Below are 17,563 nucleotides of genomic sequence, written 5' to 3'. Positions count from 1 at the left end.
ACGTTTATATTTTAACAAATATTTAAATTGTAAATCTCCTAATAGTTTAAACGCTATATATTATTATACCGCTCCAATGTTTAAGGGCCAAGTTCTTTGGACCTTGAAAGTTGAATGGGCGTATTTTACGCTGTTATATAATGCATTCAATAAGCTTGTTATATAAGTCGTGTGTATAATTGATTTGGAATTGTCGCCTCTGATCAACGTTGATATCTACAATGACTATACCGGACGTAAAAATACAACATAATAACATATCGAGATATAAACATTCAAGTTATTCGATAGTTCGCTTTATACCAGTTTTGTTGACAAGTGGCATAACTCTCACTTGCGGATGTCGCATCGCATCTCGTGTGTGCACGACGCTCAATTGCTGATAAATTGGCACTGGCAAAAAATATCATTTTCGCTACATACATTTGACGTACATACGTTTCTAATCACGTCATAACTGGGTCAACGGAATTTTTCGACGCCAGCAATTCACTGAAAGCCTTTTACATCACTTCTCGCAGCTAATGCCTGGCACTACCAGGATCCGATCAACATGACACGCACTGTGGTTAATCGATGAGATTTTTTTTTTGTCATTATTTTAATACCGCCAATATTTATATTGGAGATCATACATATTTTAATTTGCAATGAAACCTCTCGATTGATTTCAATTTATAATTAAGATAAGCCATCGCGATATGCATGACTTATTAGGGGACAGTGAGATTGTTTTGAATGACAGGCGCATTTTAGACTTGGACAAAAAACTGGGAACGAGAGAAAGTTTTGGCGAAATATCATAACGAAATGCTGCATTCGAAAATGATCAGTAATCAGCGTGGGTGTATGGCACAGCATTGCGATAATTGAAAGTGCCATCACTTGCATTCGGTCTGAACCAAATCAAATGTATGTCAAGTTGTTTTCACGCTCTTTTGCTAGCTTAGTCTTGGTGCTAGTAACGCAAAGTAAATCGTCACGGGTCAGAGGATCTTGCATGATAATATTATTTGTGCTTCCTTGTTCTCTGAGATATTCATATTTCTGCATTATATATTTATAGTAGTAGTATCCTTCTATTGAACTATCTATCTCTGGTAATACGGATATTAATCCAAATTATTTCTGTGCCAAATCAATTTTATTTTCCGGTTTGAACTGCAACACGGCCATTAATCAAATACGAGAAACGGATCCAGTATTGTATATCATAGAAGAAGACGACGCTTTGTGTTGTCTGTGAGATCCAATAAATACCTAACACGAAGAGGCAGGATCTTCAGCTCGTGTGCGCATTATCCCCGATAATAATTGTAAGTGGACTACCTTTGTGCCTAAATCTTTTGTATTTCTCTTAAAATATGATTCAATAAACAATTATGAACAAGAGGAATAAGAATGTTGTAGTTTATACTTTAGTTAATCAATTTTTCCTAGGTCCTAATTCCGTTGTGTTAAGATATAAAACATCCTACTTTTGTATATTTTCACAGTAAGCATGTGGGTATATTCGGCTAATTAAATAGGTGTACTACTTAATTTTAAGTCTGGACGAACCAAACGATCTCCAACTGGAATCCCAGTGACTTTGGTTTTGCCCAGCAAGGTATCCTAGGTCTGTATTTAAAGCAAATAACATATAAATCCACATACGTGCTTGGGACTTTTACACGGAGCTTGGACGCGTGTACTTTTGATTGAAGTTTGGCTTATGTTTAATTCCCGTTTGGGAAAAAATAAGGGTTCTTGTATCTCCCGCGGTTGCCAAGTCTGTATGCATTCGAATCCTATGTTTTTAGGGTTTGCTCGGCTTCGGTTCCTAATCGATATGTCTGTGTTTGCAATATTGGTTTATTTAGTTATTGGACTAACCCTAACGCGGAGTCCGATTAGCTTGTTGAATGGTAGTATTTAAATCAAAATTATAGAACGAAGATGGTATAGCAGGTTTAATTTATTTAGCTACAGAAATTCTACTAAATAGGTAATCTAATGAAAAATACCAATTCATTGAACATGCCGTCTTAAGTGTTAGTCCTGGCAGTAATTTTAATGCAACTAAGACATCCATATTATATGTAAAGCTATAGGCGGAGACATTTACACTCCGGTCCCGTCGGGGCGGAGCTGGGATAGCACCTTGGCGATCAGCAAAAAGATAGGGAAAAAACACTGATAACAGCTTATTAATCACATTTTGTTCTGTTGATCTGTTGTCAAATTCTGTTGTCTACTTTCTCGCTTACCTGCTATGCTGTAAACAAAGAACAGTCTCACAAGACGCAGGACAGCACGTAGCTATATCGCAAGAGAGAGTTGGTAGGTACGAGTAGACGTAATAAAATAACAGTAATTACTTTAGTCAGTGTCTATTCTGTCTAGTCTGCACAGTTTACAGTGCGTTTTATACTATAATGTGCTCACGTCGTCACCGCCAGTCCCGACTGAAAACCAGCTTTAGTCGCTTTTGTGCAGTCATCATTATGCTGGACTGGAGTCGGATTTATGGATTTATAAAGAGTAAAATTAAATGATTTATTGCTAAACGTTCAGTAGTTTACGATTAATAAAGTTATGTATATAAATGACAAATTTTTTTTCCTGCCTATGCTGATAGCCTTGAGAGGCTATATCAGCTTCGTCCTAACGTTTAGGTGAGCTCACAGGGCTCAAACCTGAGTGGTGTAAACACTGGCCCTAGCAAGAGCAGTGCTTCGTAGAATCTGAGAAGATCCGGCGAGAAACTCAGTGGGCTGTGTCTGTGGGTTAATTCGGTCGTCCCGAGCCCTTCGTCGCAAGCGACGGGTTCGATGAGGACGGTGACCGGTGCTTGTGGTACCTAAAAGCACCGTTATTGGATCGGGAGGATTAATGACGTGTTTTGGGCGTATATGACAAAGCTACTTGTTGCAGCTATGAAATTCATCTTTACTATGCAAATTTATAATAAATATATTACAATATAACTATTACAACTTAAAGTGCGTCTCTGAGCTAATCTCTTCGTCACTTCGTCAAGGTTCATCGACAAATTTAATATTTTTCGCTTAGCTTTAAAAGGCACGTAGCCGATGATTTCTTAACTTCTTTTCACATAAATTATATTCAATATAACGTGTTCAAATCAATTTACGTCAGTTTATTTTAAGTTCCATGTCCTCAATTTCTTTACATTTTTCCATCTGCTATTTCAAAAGTCAGAAGGACATACAGATTTCTTCTGTGCAAAATAACTATCACAATAATTATTTATACAACATGAAAAACTCACTAAGTCTCGATATTTTTTTTGTTAAATATAAATTTTGGTATCATTAACTGTCCTATTTCTGTCATGCAGTACTCATACGTTCCGGTTTAAGCTAAACACTTAACACCAAACGGATCATGAGCTCATTTCCACATATTGCATTAAAAATAAAAAGCGTTGCTCAACTCTGAGAAGGACCTCACCAACTGATAAGTTCCGTTAAATCAAGTTTTTGAATTCACTTAGTATAATTGAACCTCGATCGATGACTTTTTGTTATTTTAGTTCCTGGAAATGGATGAACAATTCTTAAGTACTGCAGTTTGAATTTAAGTTATTGAGACTTATGAAGTGAACATCACATCGTAACGTTTTTAAATCGATTTCACATTGAGCATTTTTGCTTTAATGATAAGCATAAATTATCTTATATTTAAAAATGTTAAATATTTTTTATTATTTAGCGCCCACGAGAGTAATTGTTTCATCGTTTTCAATTAACTAGTGGTCAAGTTTGAACATTATTATTATGCTATTGTCAAAGACTATCATTTTACTTCCTATAATCACAGATAACGCCAAGACTACATTATAGACAAATAATATTAAAGATAAACAATATTAATCTATGCTCAATTTGACCATAGACTTTAAGCAATAACAAAAGTTTGACAATAAACGAAGATTAATTAGATACGCGTGTGTGTGTTGTGTCAAATACATGGTAGTTTGTGTCATGTTTCTTTTATTGAGTTAATGTATTTTTTTGGCATAATTAAAAATAAATTAGCATTCTGCACTCCATCTCCATATTCTCTACAAGTGTTGGAAATTTCATACTCCTCCGTCCGCGCAATTTTCGTATAAAGGGGTACAAAGTTTTGGCTTGACGTATTCAAATATAAATAACAAAGTAAGAAGTTAATATGTACTGAACATTGAAAAGCACAAGCAACAAGTAACGCTGTAGGCAGCGGTTTGGCTCTGCCCCTGGCATTGCTGAAGTCCATGGGCGACGGTAACCACTCACCATCAGGTGGGCCGTATGCTCGTCTGCCTAGAAGGGCAATAAAAATAAAATAAAAAAAATTAGACTTTACAATAATTTTAAACATTCTACAACTTGCTCCATATGTTAGTCACCATCGTCACGAACTTACATCCACGCACAAATCTTAGTTTCTACATAAACTTCTAGGAATAGTTATAAGAGGTGGTTCGGCTTCCAGTGGAAACATGCGATAATAAGGTTTAATTGCACACCACCTCTGCGCCTATATTTAGCTACAAACGCTCTGGAACTGGCAGCGCATGCGACCAGTGCAATTACGTAAAGCGGTTGAGCCATTTCTAATCTAAAAATAATCGTAGGCTTTACACAGATCGGCGCCACCGGGGTTGTTCTACGAGAAAGTATTATTATTCCTTTGACATTGTTCAACATTACAAAAAAGTATTTCGTGACCGACCTTCGATCGTCTGATTTTAAGAATTTTTCAGATGCCGATTTCTTTAAAAAATGATACTAAGTGAAAATCTAATATTACTATTATTTTACATTAAAAATAAACTTGAACATCTAACGTTAATTTAAATTATTTACAACAATGTTAATAACATAAAAGAATGAAGCACGTAATTGAATATCGCGTTAGTAATATTACTTCTCTGTTACTAAGTATATCCGCGATATGAACGAATACATCATTGGCGCCAGTAACAGATAATCGTTAGTCTGCGCGTGCGACGTGAATTTTCCCTAAGAAGTCGGACTATTAGGGAAGCTATCATTAACGTGGCGACAAGACCGATCACCCGCTACAGTCAGCTAGATACTACGTGCAAATATGTATACTGTTTCACTTATTTCCTAAATATCAAAACATCTATACTCAATATTATAAAGCTGAAGAGTTTGTTTGTTTGAACGCGCTAATCTCAGGAACTACTGGTCCGATTTGAAAAATTCTTTCAGTGTTAGATAGCCCATTTATCGAGGAAGGCTATAGGCTATAATATATTATCACGCTAAGATAAATGCAAGCGGAGTACCAATAAATAATGTTTCAAAATCGGGTTTTAATCCCTTTTGAGAGCCTCCACTGCGTGCGCTGCGGAAACTGTTAAAGTTTCGCTAAAGTAATGTATGTATGAGAGTCTTCTCTGTATCTGTATGTGTCTAATGTATGAGAGTCTCTTTTGAAGTCAGTTAAAAAGCGTGATTTTGGTACCTTAAATAACTCTAACATTCTATTATTCAAAAATATTTTCACTTTCTACGTAAATGAAGAGGCGGGTAAAATTTAGCGTAACTATTCCAGGCGAACGAAGTCGCGGGCAAAAGCTAGTTAGTCATAAAAATTAAGTTTACCTGCTATTGAATGCACTAAATTATAGTTTTGGTAAACTTATCGATATACGCAGTCAGTGCACGGCTAGTTTTAAAGCAAACATAAGGCGAACACATACCGCGACACATCAACAATGGCCTTAATTGGTCACGATCTGGGCCGCTACTCTCTCTCAAATCAAACGTTGAAGCCCTAGAACCCTACTTATCTACCCATACTCTATCACACGATAGGACGATCCGCCCTACACGCAAATACTGTTCATTATGCAATCCTACCGTGTCAATGACCTCTACTTGTTTTGTTGTTTCAATGATAGGATGGATCATTTGAAGAGGGACTAGTTAATTTCGTTTACTGTTACTTGTTAACGATCGTACGTTTTCTGAAAGGTTTAAGTGATTAGTTTCATTTAGTCGGATGATGTAATAATATGTATTATGTAGGTAGGCGTCGGGTCAACTTAAAATGGTGATCAATTTGTGTTTGCAAAACAAATTTTTCTCTTACCTACGCCGAAAATTCGGTTTTCGTCCCGCTGTACAGGGAAGAAAGTGTAACTTTTCTCCCTGGGTACAGACAAGTACGCATGCGCGTTAGTGTCTACGTCTGCTCTCGCGCACCTAAAATTCTCCGCCATTGTTGTGCTCGGGTAATTTGCAATATTGTGTTTAGTGTAAAATTGAAATAAACAAAAGGCTATAAAATTTAATAGTGAAGTAATAAACAAAGATGAGTTAATCAGACAGTTCTTATTCAATTAGTAGTAGTTTATTTAAAAATTAAAAAACAGTTAAACAGTTTTTTTTTGTTTTTTTTTTTTGTTTTTTTCAATTTTACACGCGGGTAGAAATGTCCAACTTTTCTCCCTTGGTGCACAATGTACTATTTTATACGATACATTCAAGGTATGTTATTAGATGCAGGCGATCAAGCAAAAGTATCTGTTTTTAACCACAATGTTCATTGAGTGTACGTTTACAGTGCAGTGCTTAGAAAGGCGCGCCTGCAGGGCGCTGAACTTAAGATGCATCCTGTCTCCAGAGACGGTGATGTCGGCCAGCTGCCTTTAATTGGGAATGCGGGTTCTTAGGAATCCGCTGCTGACACACTCCGACTCGTTGATCATCATGGCCAGGTCAATTGTACGGTTTCCCGTATCTGCAAGGCATTTCTGATAAGTAAAATTGTAGCTTTATATAAATAAGGCAATATTTGTGTATCAACAAACGTTATTTGAAATATTTCTAGTAATTTGCATTAATGAAGTAGTGTTATTCAAAATTATCATAACATACGGGCTGCTTAGCCTATAATTTACCCGTTGGTGTAATAATAGATCTGTGATGGCACATTCTAATGCAATTATGCTGAAAAATCTAGTTTTAGCTCAGTACGATGTTTATTAATAACTATATATGACTATTGAGTATGTATTAATAATGTTTATATGTCGTTTGTCATCCCGGACGCTGAATTCAGTGAGGCGGCCCACTTCCTGCAGCCGAGTCGCGTATAAACATATACCATACGACTCGATAAACGAAACCAAAATGCACTAAAAAACTTATAATACTTTTTTTTTTCTTTTTTCAATTCTTATACAGTACGATGTACGGTTAAAAAAGAAATGAAAACAAAACCCAAAGTTAACATCAGTCGGAAGTGTCAATATCTCATACGCGCGCAGTAAGCCCTCCCATGAACTGTTTGTTTTGTTGGCTCCGCTGGTTTTATTCAAGTCATCAAGCATACCGTTAAGCAAGCTGCAACCGGGTAATATCTATTGGCCGGCCGCATGTGCGGTAGCCGTGCGACAACCACATTATAAATTGAAGGAAGAAACCCAACGTTTTACTATTTGCCATACAATTTGCGTGTTTGACTAGGAATAGTTTCAATGTAAATACGTGTCTCTGCCTGGACGGCATTAACCATTGTTTGTTTTCAAGAAGAAGTATTTACCGTTTCAGTACTGTTAAGTGTGGGAACAGCAACATTTTAACAACATTTATACCTTTCTGTTTAGTATCGGTAATGGAAAATTATTATTGTACGGATTCTTGTTTCTTTGTTTTTGTTGAATATCTCTCTGCTCTCAAATTTTAAGTCATATCATTTTTTTTTCCTTTTATCTTAGTGATTTAAGAATACTATATGATTCATTTATACAACAGAAAGATTATGCATGCTTTGTGAAAATGTTACAGCTATACAATGCACCTCCGGCGATTGACGTGAGTCCTTCACGATTCACTAGGTATTCTATCAAAGGAGTATCGGATGGAGTCGAACGGACGAATAAAAACTTGCATTACTCACCGACATGACACAATTGTGACGACATGTTTGTGAGAATCTTATTCTTCTCAAATTAGTCTTCTATGAAAATATCATAATCATAATAAGAAAACATCATAATTTTATAAGCGCAAAAAGGTTTTCTTCTTTTAGGCGTAACGTTTATAAGTTAATTTATCAGTCAGGTCATAAATTCTGTCACATGTTTAAATTAAAATAATTGAAACAAGTTTATTCATTATGTAACCATTCATATACCAAAATGAACTTAACAAAACATAGATTCTTATGACACTAAAGTTTATTCAAAATGACCTCCGTGATTTTGAATACAGGCCTTCAATCTGCGCGGCCAGTCGTCTATCGCAGCACGAACGAGGTCCATGTCAATATCGGCGGCTGCCTTAATCAAGGATGTCTTGAGTGACTCCAAATTGGGATGAGGCTTTGAGCACGCCTTTTCCTCCAAATGTTGCCATATCTTGTAATCTAACGGATTCAAATCTGGACTGGAGGAGGGCCAGTCTTCGTGCCGGATGAAGTCGATTTCACGCGCCGCCAGCCAGTCTTGTGTTCTCTTCGCTCTATGAGCTGGCGCCGAATCTTGTTGGAATACCCAGTGCCTGTTATTGAACATGGTATGAGAAACAGGTTCCACAAGGTTCGTCAGGACTGTATTTTGATACACAACTGCATTAGTTTTTACACCTTTCTCACAAAAATGTACCTCTGTTAAGCCCCAATAAGAAACTCCCAACCATACCATGAGCGAGGATGGAAAATGACCTCGTTGGACACGCGGAATACGGTTGCTCGCTTCTTCACTACTGTGTGCGTACACCTTATCATTTTGTTTGTTGTAGCTCTCTTCTACGGTAAAAATTTTTTCATCCGAAAAAAGAATTTCCCGATATTTTTTTCCCGCGTACCGCTTCAACAAAGCGCGGCATCTCTTCAGTCTCAGGTCCATTAGACGAGCATTCAAACGATGTCCTGTTTTTCTTCGATATGCCCGAAGCCCTAAGTCTTCATTTAACACCCTTTTCACCGTGGTTCTGCTTAACCCCATTTGAAGGGCCAACAGTTTCTGCTTACGTTTGGGATTTCTTTGAATTCGCTCCTTCACAGCTTTTATCACTGCTGGAGTCCTAACAGACCGAGGGCGACCACTTCTTGACCTGTCATCTACACTAGAGTCTTCATTGTATCGTTTGATGTTACGATAAACGAATCTTTTGGTTATATTCAAATTTTTCAGTATGTTAAAAATTTTAATTGGCGCGTAACCGCAACGATGCAACGCAATAACTGCAACACGGTCTTCTTTAAGCGTCCACTCCATATTTAAAAATGAGTAAAATTCTAAAAGTATACATTTTTATTTTCATGAACAATTCGAAATTCGAATTCAATAAACTTTTTTGTGGCTTTTTTGTGGCATTCTAAAAGAAAAGTTTTTACTGTGTGACAATACTTATGACCTGACTAGTTATTGTTTTTAACTAAGTACTTATATTATAACATCATGTTATTACGATGATGATGTTGATGCGCTACCGAATTATGTATCGATGTAATTTTTTTTTTTTTTTTTTTTTTTTTTTTTTTTTTTTTTTTTTTTTTTTTTTTTTTTTTTTTTTTTTTTTTTTTTTTTTTTTTTTTTTTATTGCTTAGATGGGTGGACGAGCTCACAGCCCACCTGGTGTTAAGTGGTTACTGGAGCCCATAGACATCCACAACGTAAATGCGCCACCCACCTTGAGATACAAGTTCTAAGGTCTCAAGTATAGTTACAACGGCTGCCCCACCCTTCAAACCGAAACGCATTACTGCTTCACGGCAGAAATAGGCAGGGTGGTGGTACCCACCCGCGCGGACTCAGGAACGAAGAATGGAAATATTATTGTTCACGGGTTTCACAAATCACCACAAGAGATGACATGCCCTTATTGGATTGATTTCGAATTCGACAATAATAATTTGTATGTTTTTAAATATATAATTCGCGGTTTAAAACTTTCAAATGTTTTATTACTATAACATCTTTTCACATCCTTGTATGATAATAACATATTTCTAAGATAAAATTTTCATATTCAATTATATAATTTCATATTCACCGTCAAGTGTTTAAAATTCACGGTAAGCATTCTTAAATTATGTAACATGAAATGATTAGTTGATTTGTGGACTTAAAAGTTATTCATTAAAAGAAGCTGGCGCCAGACTGTCGTATAAATGTATGACAGGTATATTATGAAATAAAATTGTACAATTTCATGTAAATAGTAAGTAATTAAAGGAACAAATTATCGTTAGCGACATATAAAATTAGTATTATCTGTCACGGTGTGCGTCGTCCGTGACTACTTTACTTTCGCTTGCAAATTTTCTAGTACAACGGTAAGTCCGCTGACTCGTTGCGCAATGATCACAAGCGTGGTAAACGCTTGCAATTATTATTGTAATTGCGTTTTAATATAAAAGAGGCTCAACCGGCGGTAGTCGCGGGGAAGCGAGAAGGCATATTTCAGGCAGGCCAATTTCGTTTAAATTTATTGAACACCTTAGGTCAATTCAGAATAAGCGGCAATTTGGAAGTCATGTGTTTAATTAAATAACAAGAACTGTGTGCTTAAAAACTGCGCCTGTAGACCTCTAGTTACGCCCCTCACTATTGAACTGAGGATCATGGGTTCGATTCTCACTACGGGCAAACATTAGTTAGACGAACAATTTTTTCTAATTATTTGTCTGATGAGTAATTTATGTACACGTTTAAAATATACATACGCATGTATATCAGGATCTGGTTCCCACAATACATGAATCCTAGTATGAATAGTCCTCCCATATGACAGAGGGTTTCATACAAAAAAAAACCTTTTAACGAAACGAAAGTGAAGTAAAAGAGAACTGTGAGAACAAAACTGGGTCAATATTTCGGCTTAATTAAGATTCGTTTATTTTATCATTTATTAAATATAACTAGTGGTCCCTCAGAAGTCGAAATTCGACTGTAATCAATTGAAATTTTATGTTTAAACATTATTATGGTGGCCAAATACTATTGTACTTATATTATATAATCACAGATTTCGCCAAAACTACACTATACATAAATAATAATAAAGACAAACAATATTCATCTATTCTCAATTTGACCACAGACTTTAAACACTAACAAAAGTTTGACAATTGACAATAAACATAGGGTATATTTATATATATGTGTTGTGTCAAATACATGATTGTGTGTAATGTTTTCTTTATTGATATAACGTATCTTTTATGCATTATTTAAAAAAAATATTAGCTTTGTGCACTTCTGTTCTATATTCACTATAAGTGCGGAAAATTTCATATTCCTCCGTCTGCGCAATTTTCGTAAAAAGGGAAACAAAATTTTTGCTTCACGTATTAATATATAAGTAGATGAAGAAATACACAAAGCTATACAAAAACTTAAAAATACGTACCAATTCGTTGTTTATTGTACTATTACAATACTTTAAAGGACCAGTTCAATAACCGGATCCCTTTTTATTTACATCTAAATGTGCTATTTACGTAACTAATCGTGGTATTTTTGAGATATAAAGTGATCGAATATCATTCGATTATCAAATCTGCGATTTCTGATTTAATTTAGCTTACAGAAATTCCAACACCTAACATCCGTTTCATAGATGTTAATGATAAGACAAAATCTTTGATGGGTGGTCCTCAAACGCGATAATACTGGCACTGAACTATGTATTTATCTACGTATTCTTTATTAATAGTGCAAAAAGCGATAAATGGACAACGAAGTATACAATGCGAATGCCGTCACAATTTTCAAGCACGAGGTTAAGGTCTCAATTGCTTTTTTTATTGGTCTAAATGGGCAGATGAGTTCATTACACATTAGGCTAAATAGTGGTATCTAACGTGAGGACTTACAATAAGCTTACTACTAGTAAATCTGTTTTAAAAATATTACAATAGTAAAGGTTAGATGCTTGTTATAGAATGACCGAATATTTGCTGAATTGAAATTTAACAGTCAAAAATAATATTTGCGTGAAGAAGGCACGACACTGGTCCTCAATTATAAGCTTATAAGCTGGATTAAGAGAGGATATTTTTTATCATGGTGAATGACATAGCAACACTGGGTATAATATACTGCTACAATAAATATGATAGATTGTTTGCTAATTCGACATTTTGCGTACCAATACATGTTCATATATCACGTATCTACAAGTCGACTTATGGACCAGAGCGACACAAAAACTTATCTCGAGAAAATGCAACGTGTTACATTTTTTTTCTGATTTACAAATTTGATGTATGTGAGATTGCAGAGCAACTCCCTAACGTCGACAAAAGCCACTGAAAAAACTCAATTTGTCGTTGTGAGCCATGGCCACGTGGTACGTATTAAAAAACCCATTAGACTTATAAATTGTATGACGTAGATTGTACTCTACGGATGTATCTTTGATTAGAGGAATGCATAATTATAATTGGTGACTTGACTTTGTATCTCATTATCAGTGCCGTTACGGCATTTTATACTTTTTTTACTAAGTATAATTGTTCAATTACATAATGAGCTTTCTTGAACACAAACGAGACACTACGTCGAGGTTAGATAATTAGGAGGTTCGATGTGTTATTTGCGGAACGTTTTTAAATTAAGTCTACAATTTTAAATAGTATTCTTATCATAAAATGGACTAAATGAGTCGACTATTATCAAAGCCGGCAATCTGACTTTTGGACAATGATTGGTAAATCAGAAAAACGAATTATTGACTTTGTATTCCATTGGCAGTTACAAAATTCTTCGGAACGACATATTAGATAAATAACAGGTTAACTATTAACCTTTATTTAATGCAGGTTTTGAACCGTATTCTTTGAAGGAGACGATTATATTCAAATCAATCTGTATTGACATATCAATAATTTTTTTTGTCCAAATGCACAGATTGCCGCCTTTGATAATAGACGACTCAAATGCAGTATTTTCGATTGGTTACATTTTCGAGAAACTGTAGGTGGAAAGGATATGATGAAGGAAAACGTAATTTTTTTTTTGGTGGGAAGGGAAATGTTAATAGTTGTTTTTGTTTTTAAAATATAAATATTGCTGCGTCAAAGAACTACATATATAAACCTTCTATGGTGATTTTTAATAAATTAATATACTTAAAAACATTGTTTTAAAAATCAATTAACAGATTTTGTTTTTGTTCATCGAGAGACAAACGGCACACAAGTATACGGTCTACTTAATGCTAAGTTGACGAGGACTTCAGCAACGGCAAGGGCAGACCCGTTTTAAGCCTCGCTTGAAGAAGGATATGTCTTAGCGCTCGTGTAAAGGAATTCATTTCAAAGTCCGATCATTCATAGCAGAAAAAATCTTTTGGTTGTTGCTGTGAAAGGAGCGGCTTCGTGTTGTCGAATGGTATGATGGTAAAAAGGAGATGAGGGAATCATATAATCATCTTTAATAGTTCCCAGAGCACTCCCCATGGAACATACGATATAAGACACAGTATTTTAGTGGACCCAAAGAATCCAAACGATTAAGGCGAGGAATTGGATGCAAAAGAAAATCTGCGGTAATTTGACCAGACTTGTCACTATCGACACCCGTGGTCATAATTCTGGTAAGCGATGCTCGACATATGCGAGTAAGTCATATAGCCGGAGGAGGCGGGGTGTGAGAGAGCACTTCCTTTTCGCATCGATTCGCCCCCGTCGAGCCGGGCACTGGAGGAGTCTTTGCCCAGCTCTGACCCCTGCAGGAGGCGGAGACCGTAGGGGTAGAAGCCGCGGAGTGCGATACCAGCACCCTAGAGCGCAGTAGATATTGAAGAGCGACCGGTTGGAGGTGTAGCACGGGTCCAACCCTGCTGGCTTTTCTAGTATAGCAAGGAATGATTACCAATGCCCGCACACATCACAATTTGAATACCGCCAACCACCTTAATGAAGTTTCAATTAAAAACACAATAAAAAACCAATTTTTTCAGAATACTTTGCTCAAAAAACTCAGATTTTTTTATTCCTTACTATTTCATTCACTATTTACAATACATACAGAAGAAATTGCAAGACCTAGCGCTCATGTCCTGCCACATTTTTGTTAAGATTAGTTTTTATATGCCATGTTGCCCAAGCATTCCTCAACAATTTTTTAAAATCAAGTAGTGATTGCACAAATTCTGAAAAGCATTTTATTTTGTGTCTGAACTGTATATTATTTAGGCCCTTGTTTATATATAATATACATTTTAAAGACTGTACAATTCAGAAAAACTAAAGATCTTTTTAATATTGTTATGGATATAGATTGAGCTTTTTAGAAAATTAATTGGGATATTAAATATAGCCTTAATTTTCTCTATGAGTATTACAAGGTGCATATTAATAAACAGTATAAATTAAACTTATTCCTTATCCATATCAGTACAATACTCAAAATGCTATGAAAGTAACTGAAATTGCCTGAACATGTGTTATCTTAATTTATATGCATCACTTTTTTTAGTGCATTCATTGCCGAACATAATATAATGGCCTGGTTTATTGTGGGATGATCACACTGCAGCTGTGTTCACCATAACACCAAGAAAAATAGATGAATAAACAAAACCTTATCTTCTCACTTAAATTATTTTACATAACATTTCTTGATACATTTTGGTTTTATTGATATAATTTTATAATAAATTGGATATTTATGAATTAATTTTATAATTAAAACTGCTAGTTGAACAAAAAGATGGAAACAATTTAATCAATTTTATACAAGCTTAACTACTAACAAGAGCATATCTTTCACATTGTTAGTCACTTATAGACCTTTTTGATTTAAATTAATAACTGTGTATCATGAACAAATGATATCCCTTGTGAGAAGTTTGAATAAAGTTTAGAAATAATAAAAGTTTTGTATGAAATCCTGAGCAACACATGTTCTTTGGAAGACATTTTTATTATTGTCAGAGGTTCACAGGACACTTAACAGCAAGCAGCTACCAGAGCTTATAGACACCACAGAGTGAATGCTGATACCAACTTTGAGATGTATTCTTACAAGCTTAAATATTTTCAGTACAATAGCCATTTTACTTTTAAGCTAGAATATTGAGAGCTATGTAGCAAATATAGTAGAATCCACCTGTTTAGGTTAGCAATACATCTTACCATTAATCTCCTATCTCCCTTTAAGATTATTATTTAAAATTTTCACATTTTTTCTTTAAATTAGGATTTATATTAGTTCATGGGAAATGCTCTGAATTTCTACCAAGCATCTAAAGTAAAGCAGGCACTAAACTTATAGCTAAAGTAAATATACAATGTATAAAATATTAAGATTATAAACATCATCGTTGTGTATTACTAACATTGAACGACCATTTCAAAATCAAAATACTCCAGACAAGCTTTTGTGTTTTATCTATAATTGGTTTTTTGTCTTAATTTTCATTAACATCTTCAGCTAATTGATAGCTAATACCTGGTATTTATATATTAGCAAGATTGGCTTCTATGCACAACTAATTAGAGGCCTTAAGAAATGAAGTCAAAATTGGATCTGTACTGGAATGATTAGATAGCCTTTTTAACTGCAAAAGGTCATTTTGTGTGAGAAATAGATGGTGAAGAATGGTGGTCTCTATTTGTGCAGGTTCAAATCTTTTAATTTCATGAGCTTTCATGTTAAATGCTGCATAGTAACCTGAACCACCCATTTCACCCAACCCAGTTCAACAAAAACTGTTTATTGTAATGTTTCATATTCAAGCTACTTGGCAAACGTGGATTTGCTAGAATTTTATAAACTATTTAGATTGCAACGCAATCCAATTTTAGTTTTATTTTGGTTGTCAGTATTGTCATAAAATTTGACAATGTAGGTATTTATTTGTTTACTTGGATTATATTTCTATTCACTAGAAATAAAATCCATGTTTATCTAATACTATATTCAATTTATAAAATTAATTATAGATGTAACTGTGTACACAATTAAAGCAAATAAGGATAAATAAATGTATTGTTCAATTAAGGGAAAATTATGCCATTCAAAATTATTTATATTTGTGTTCAAATCTAAATAGGCCATACAGTTATAGCAAATACATGTTTGCCGAGTATTAAACAGTACAGTGAACAGTTTTGTTGAACCGAGTTGCATGAATTGAACTATTTACAAGGAACGGAATTCTTTATTGGATTGTGTCATGTTGTTATAAAACAAAAATCCGCGGTTGGTAATATAATTAACAAGTGAAACGGGTTAATTTCAATGTACAGAAAATAAAGTCGTTTAAAGGAACCTCTCACTACCGAAACGATTGCATAAAAACATGTATGTATTACTCACGGTTCGGCCTCTATTGACTGCAGGCGCGCCACATAGTTTGAAGGAATGTAGCCCTCTTGTTTGGTTTTCTTACTTCTAGCAAGCCACCAGTCACCTTGTGTATCATTAAGAATTTCCAAATGCTCTCCCTTTCTAAAACTCAGGTCTTCATCGGTCCTGGCATCGTAATCATACAGCGCTACAAATATTCGAGTGGGAGGGACCTCACTAGTATCTGTACCCTGATTTACCGTAGATCTTATCGGATCTGGAGGCGGGGTAGGCACGGGGCTCTGAAATTGTCTAGGGTCTTCCTCGTGAGGATTAGGCCTCTCATTTTTGTTTTTTGAATCCTTTTCTCCTGTGCTACTAAAGCAATTCCCCATTTTCTCTTTACAAGGTGAGACTGGTATCACTAGTTTCGTGTCAAATCACACACTTGCTTGTACCCAAACAATTGTTCAGAGTTTTTAAATCTATAAACATCTTATTTTGTCACATTAAAAGTAATAAAACTGAAACTAAGCCAATGTTTTTATCGTAAACAAAGAATACAAAACCACGATCGGACATCACTGTAGGCCACCATTTTGATTAACCATCGACAATTTTTGTGATTTTGGTATAAAACATGAGCCCTATAAATTTTAGCCCCAAAATAAAGTAAACTTCTATTTTTTTTTTGGAAAATGCTCAAACAAATAATGACTGGTTTTCTAAAATCAGATTATTTTTAAATTTATTGTGTTATAAAGGGTGTACTGTAGTGACATCTATATAAATACGGAAAACTAAAAACAAGATTCATGTACGACAATTAAGTCGAGACTAAAATTATTATTAATATATAGCACTAGATGGCGCTAGTGTCAAAAGTTCATGTTAAGCTTTCTAATTTAAAACAATTTTAACCATTTTGATTCAGACTAGGATTGCAGTTATGAGAATAATTAAAACTTTTAGTTCACATCTGAAGTTAGGCCAATGTTATTAATACATGCGTGCCTTCAATAGGAAGAAGAAGTCTCACTTTTATCACTAACTTTGTAAATACATAATAATATTAGCAAGGAAACTGATAATATTTTTTTAGCAGGAGTTTCAATGTGATCTAGGTACGTTTCGTTTGCGATTTAGCCTTTATTGTTTTTGAAAGCATTTAACAAGAGGACAAAGAACGCTTTTATCTTACTAATTAGGTATTCATTCAACAGATCTTACAAAACTAAATGTATTTTATATAAAAACTAAACCGTAGAATGTCATAACGAGTTTATTCAA

The 17,563-nt window shown here is 34.9% G+C and overlaps 1 protein-coding gene across 2 annotated transcripts in view; it reads right to left on the bottom strand.

The window, feature by feature from the left end:
- The window catches only part of LOC100862655 (tyrosine-protein kinase Src42A-like), a 59,947-nt gene extending 43,057 nt beyond the window's left edge, over positions 1-16,890 (bottom strand). Inside the window, exon 1 of one of the 2 annotated variants that reach the window (XM_012693697.4) lies at positions 16,304-16,890. In XM_012693697.4, coding sequence (XP_012549151.2) covers positions 16,304-16,668 — 365 coding nt within the window. In that variant the 5' untranslated portion in view covers positions 16,669-16,890. 2 annotated transcript variants of the gene reach the window in all.
- Between the last annotated feature and the right edge of the window lie 673 nt (positions 16,891-17,563).

Source organism: Bombyx mori, chromosome 19, assembly GCF_030269925.1.
Source record: "Bombyx mori chromosome 19, ASM3026992v2".
In the NCBI taxonomy this organism is placed as follows: Eukaryota; Metazoa; Arthropoda; class Insecta; order Lepidoptera; family Bombycidae; genus Bombyx; species Bombyx mori.
The sequence above is the reverse complement of the archived record's forward strand: the minus strand, read 5'-3'. Positions and strand labels throughout refer to the sequence as shown.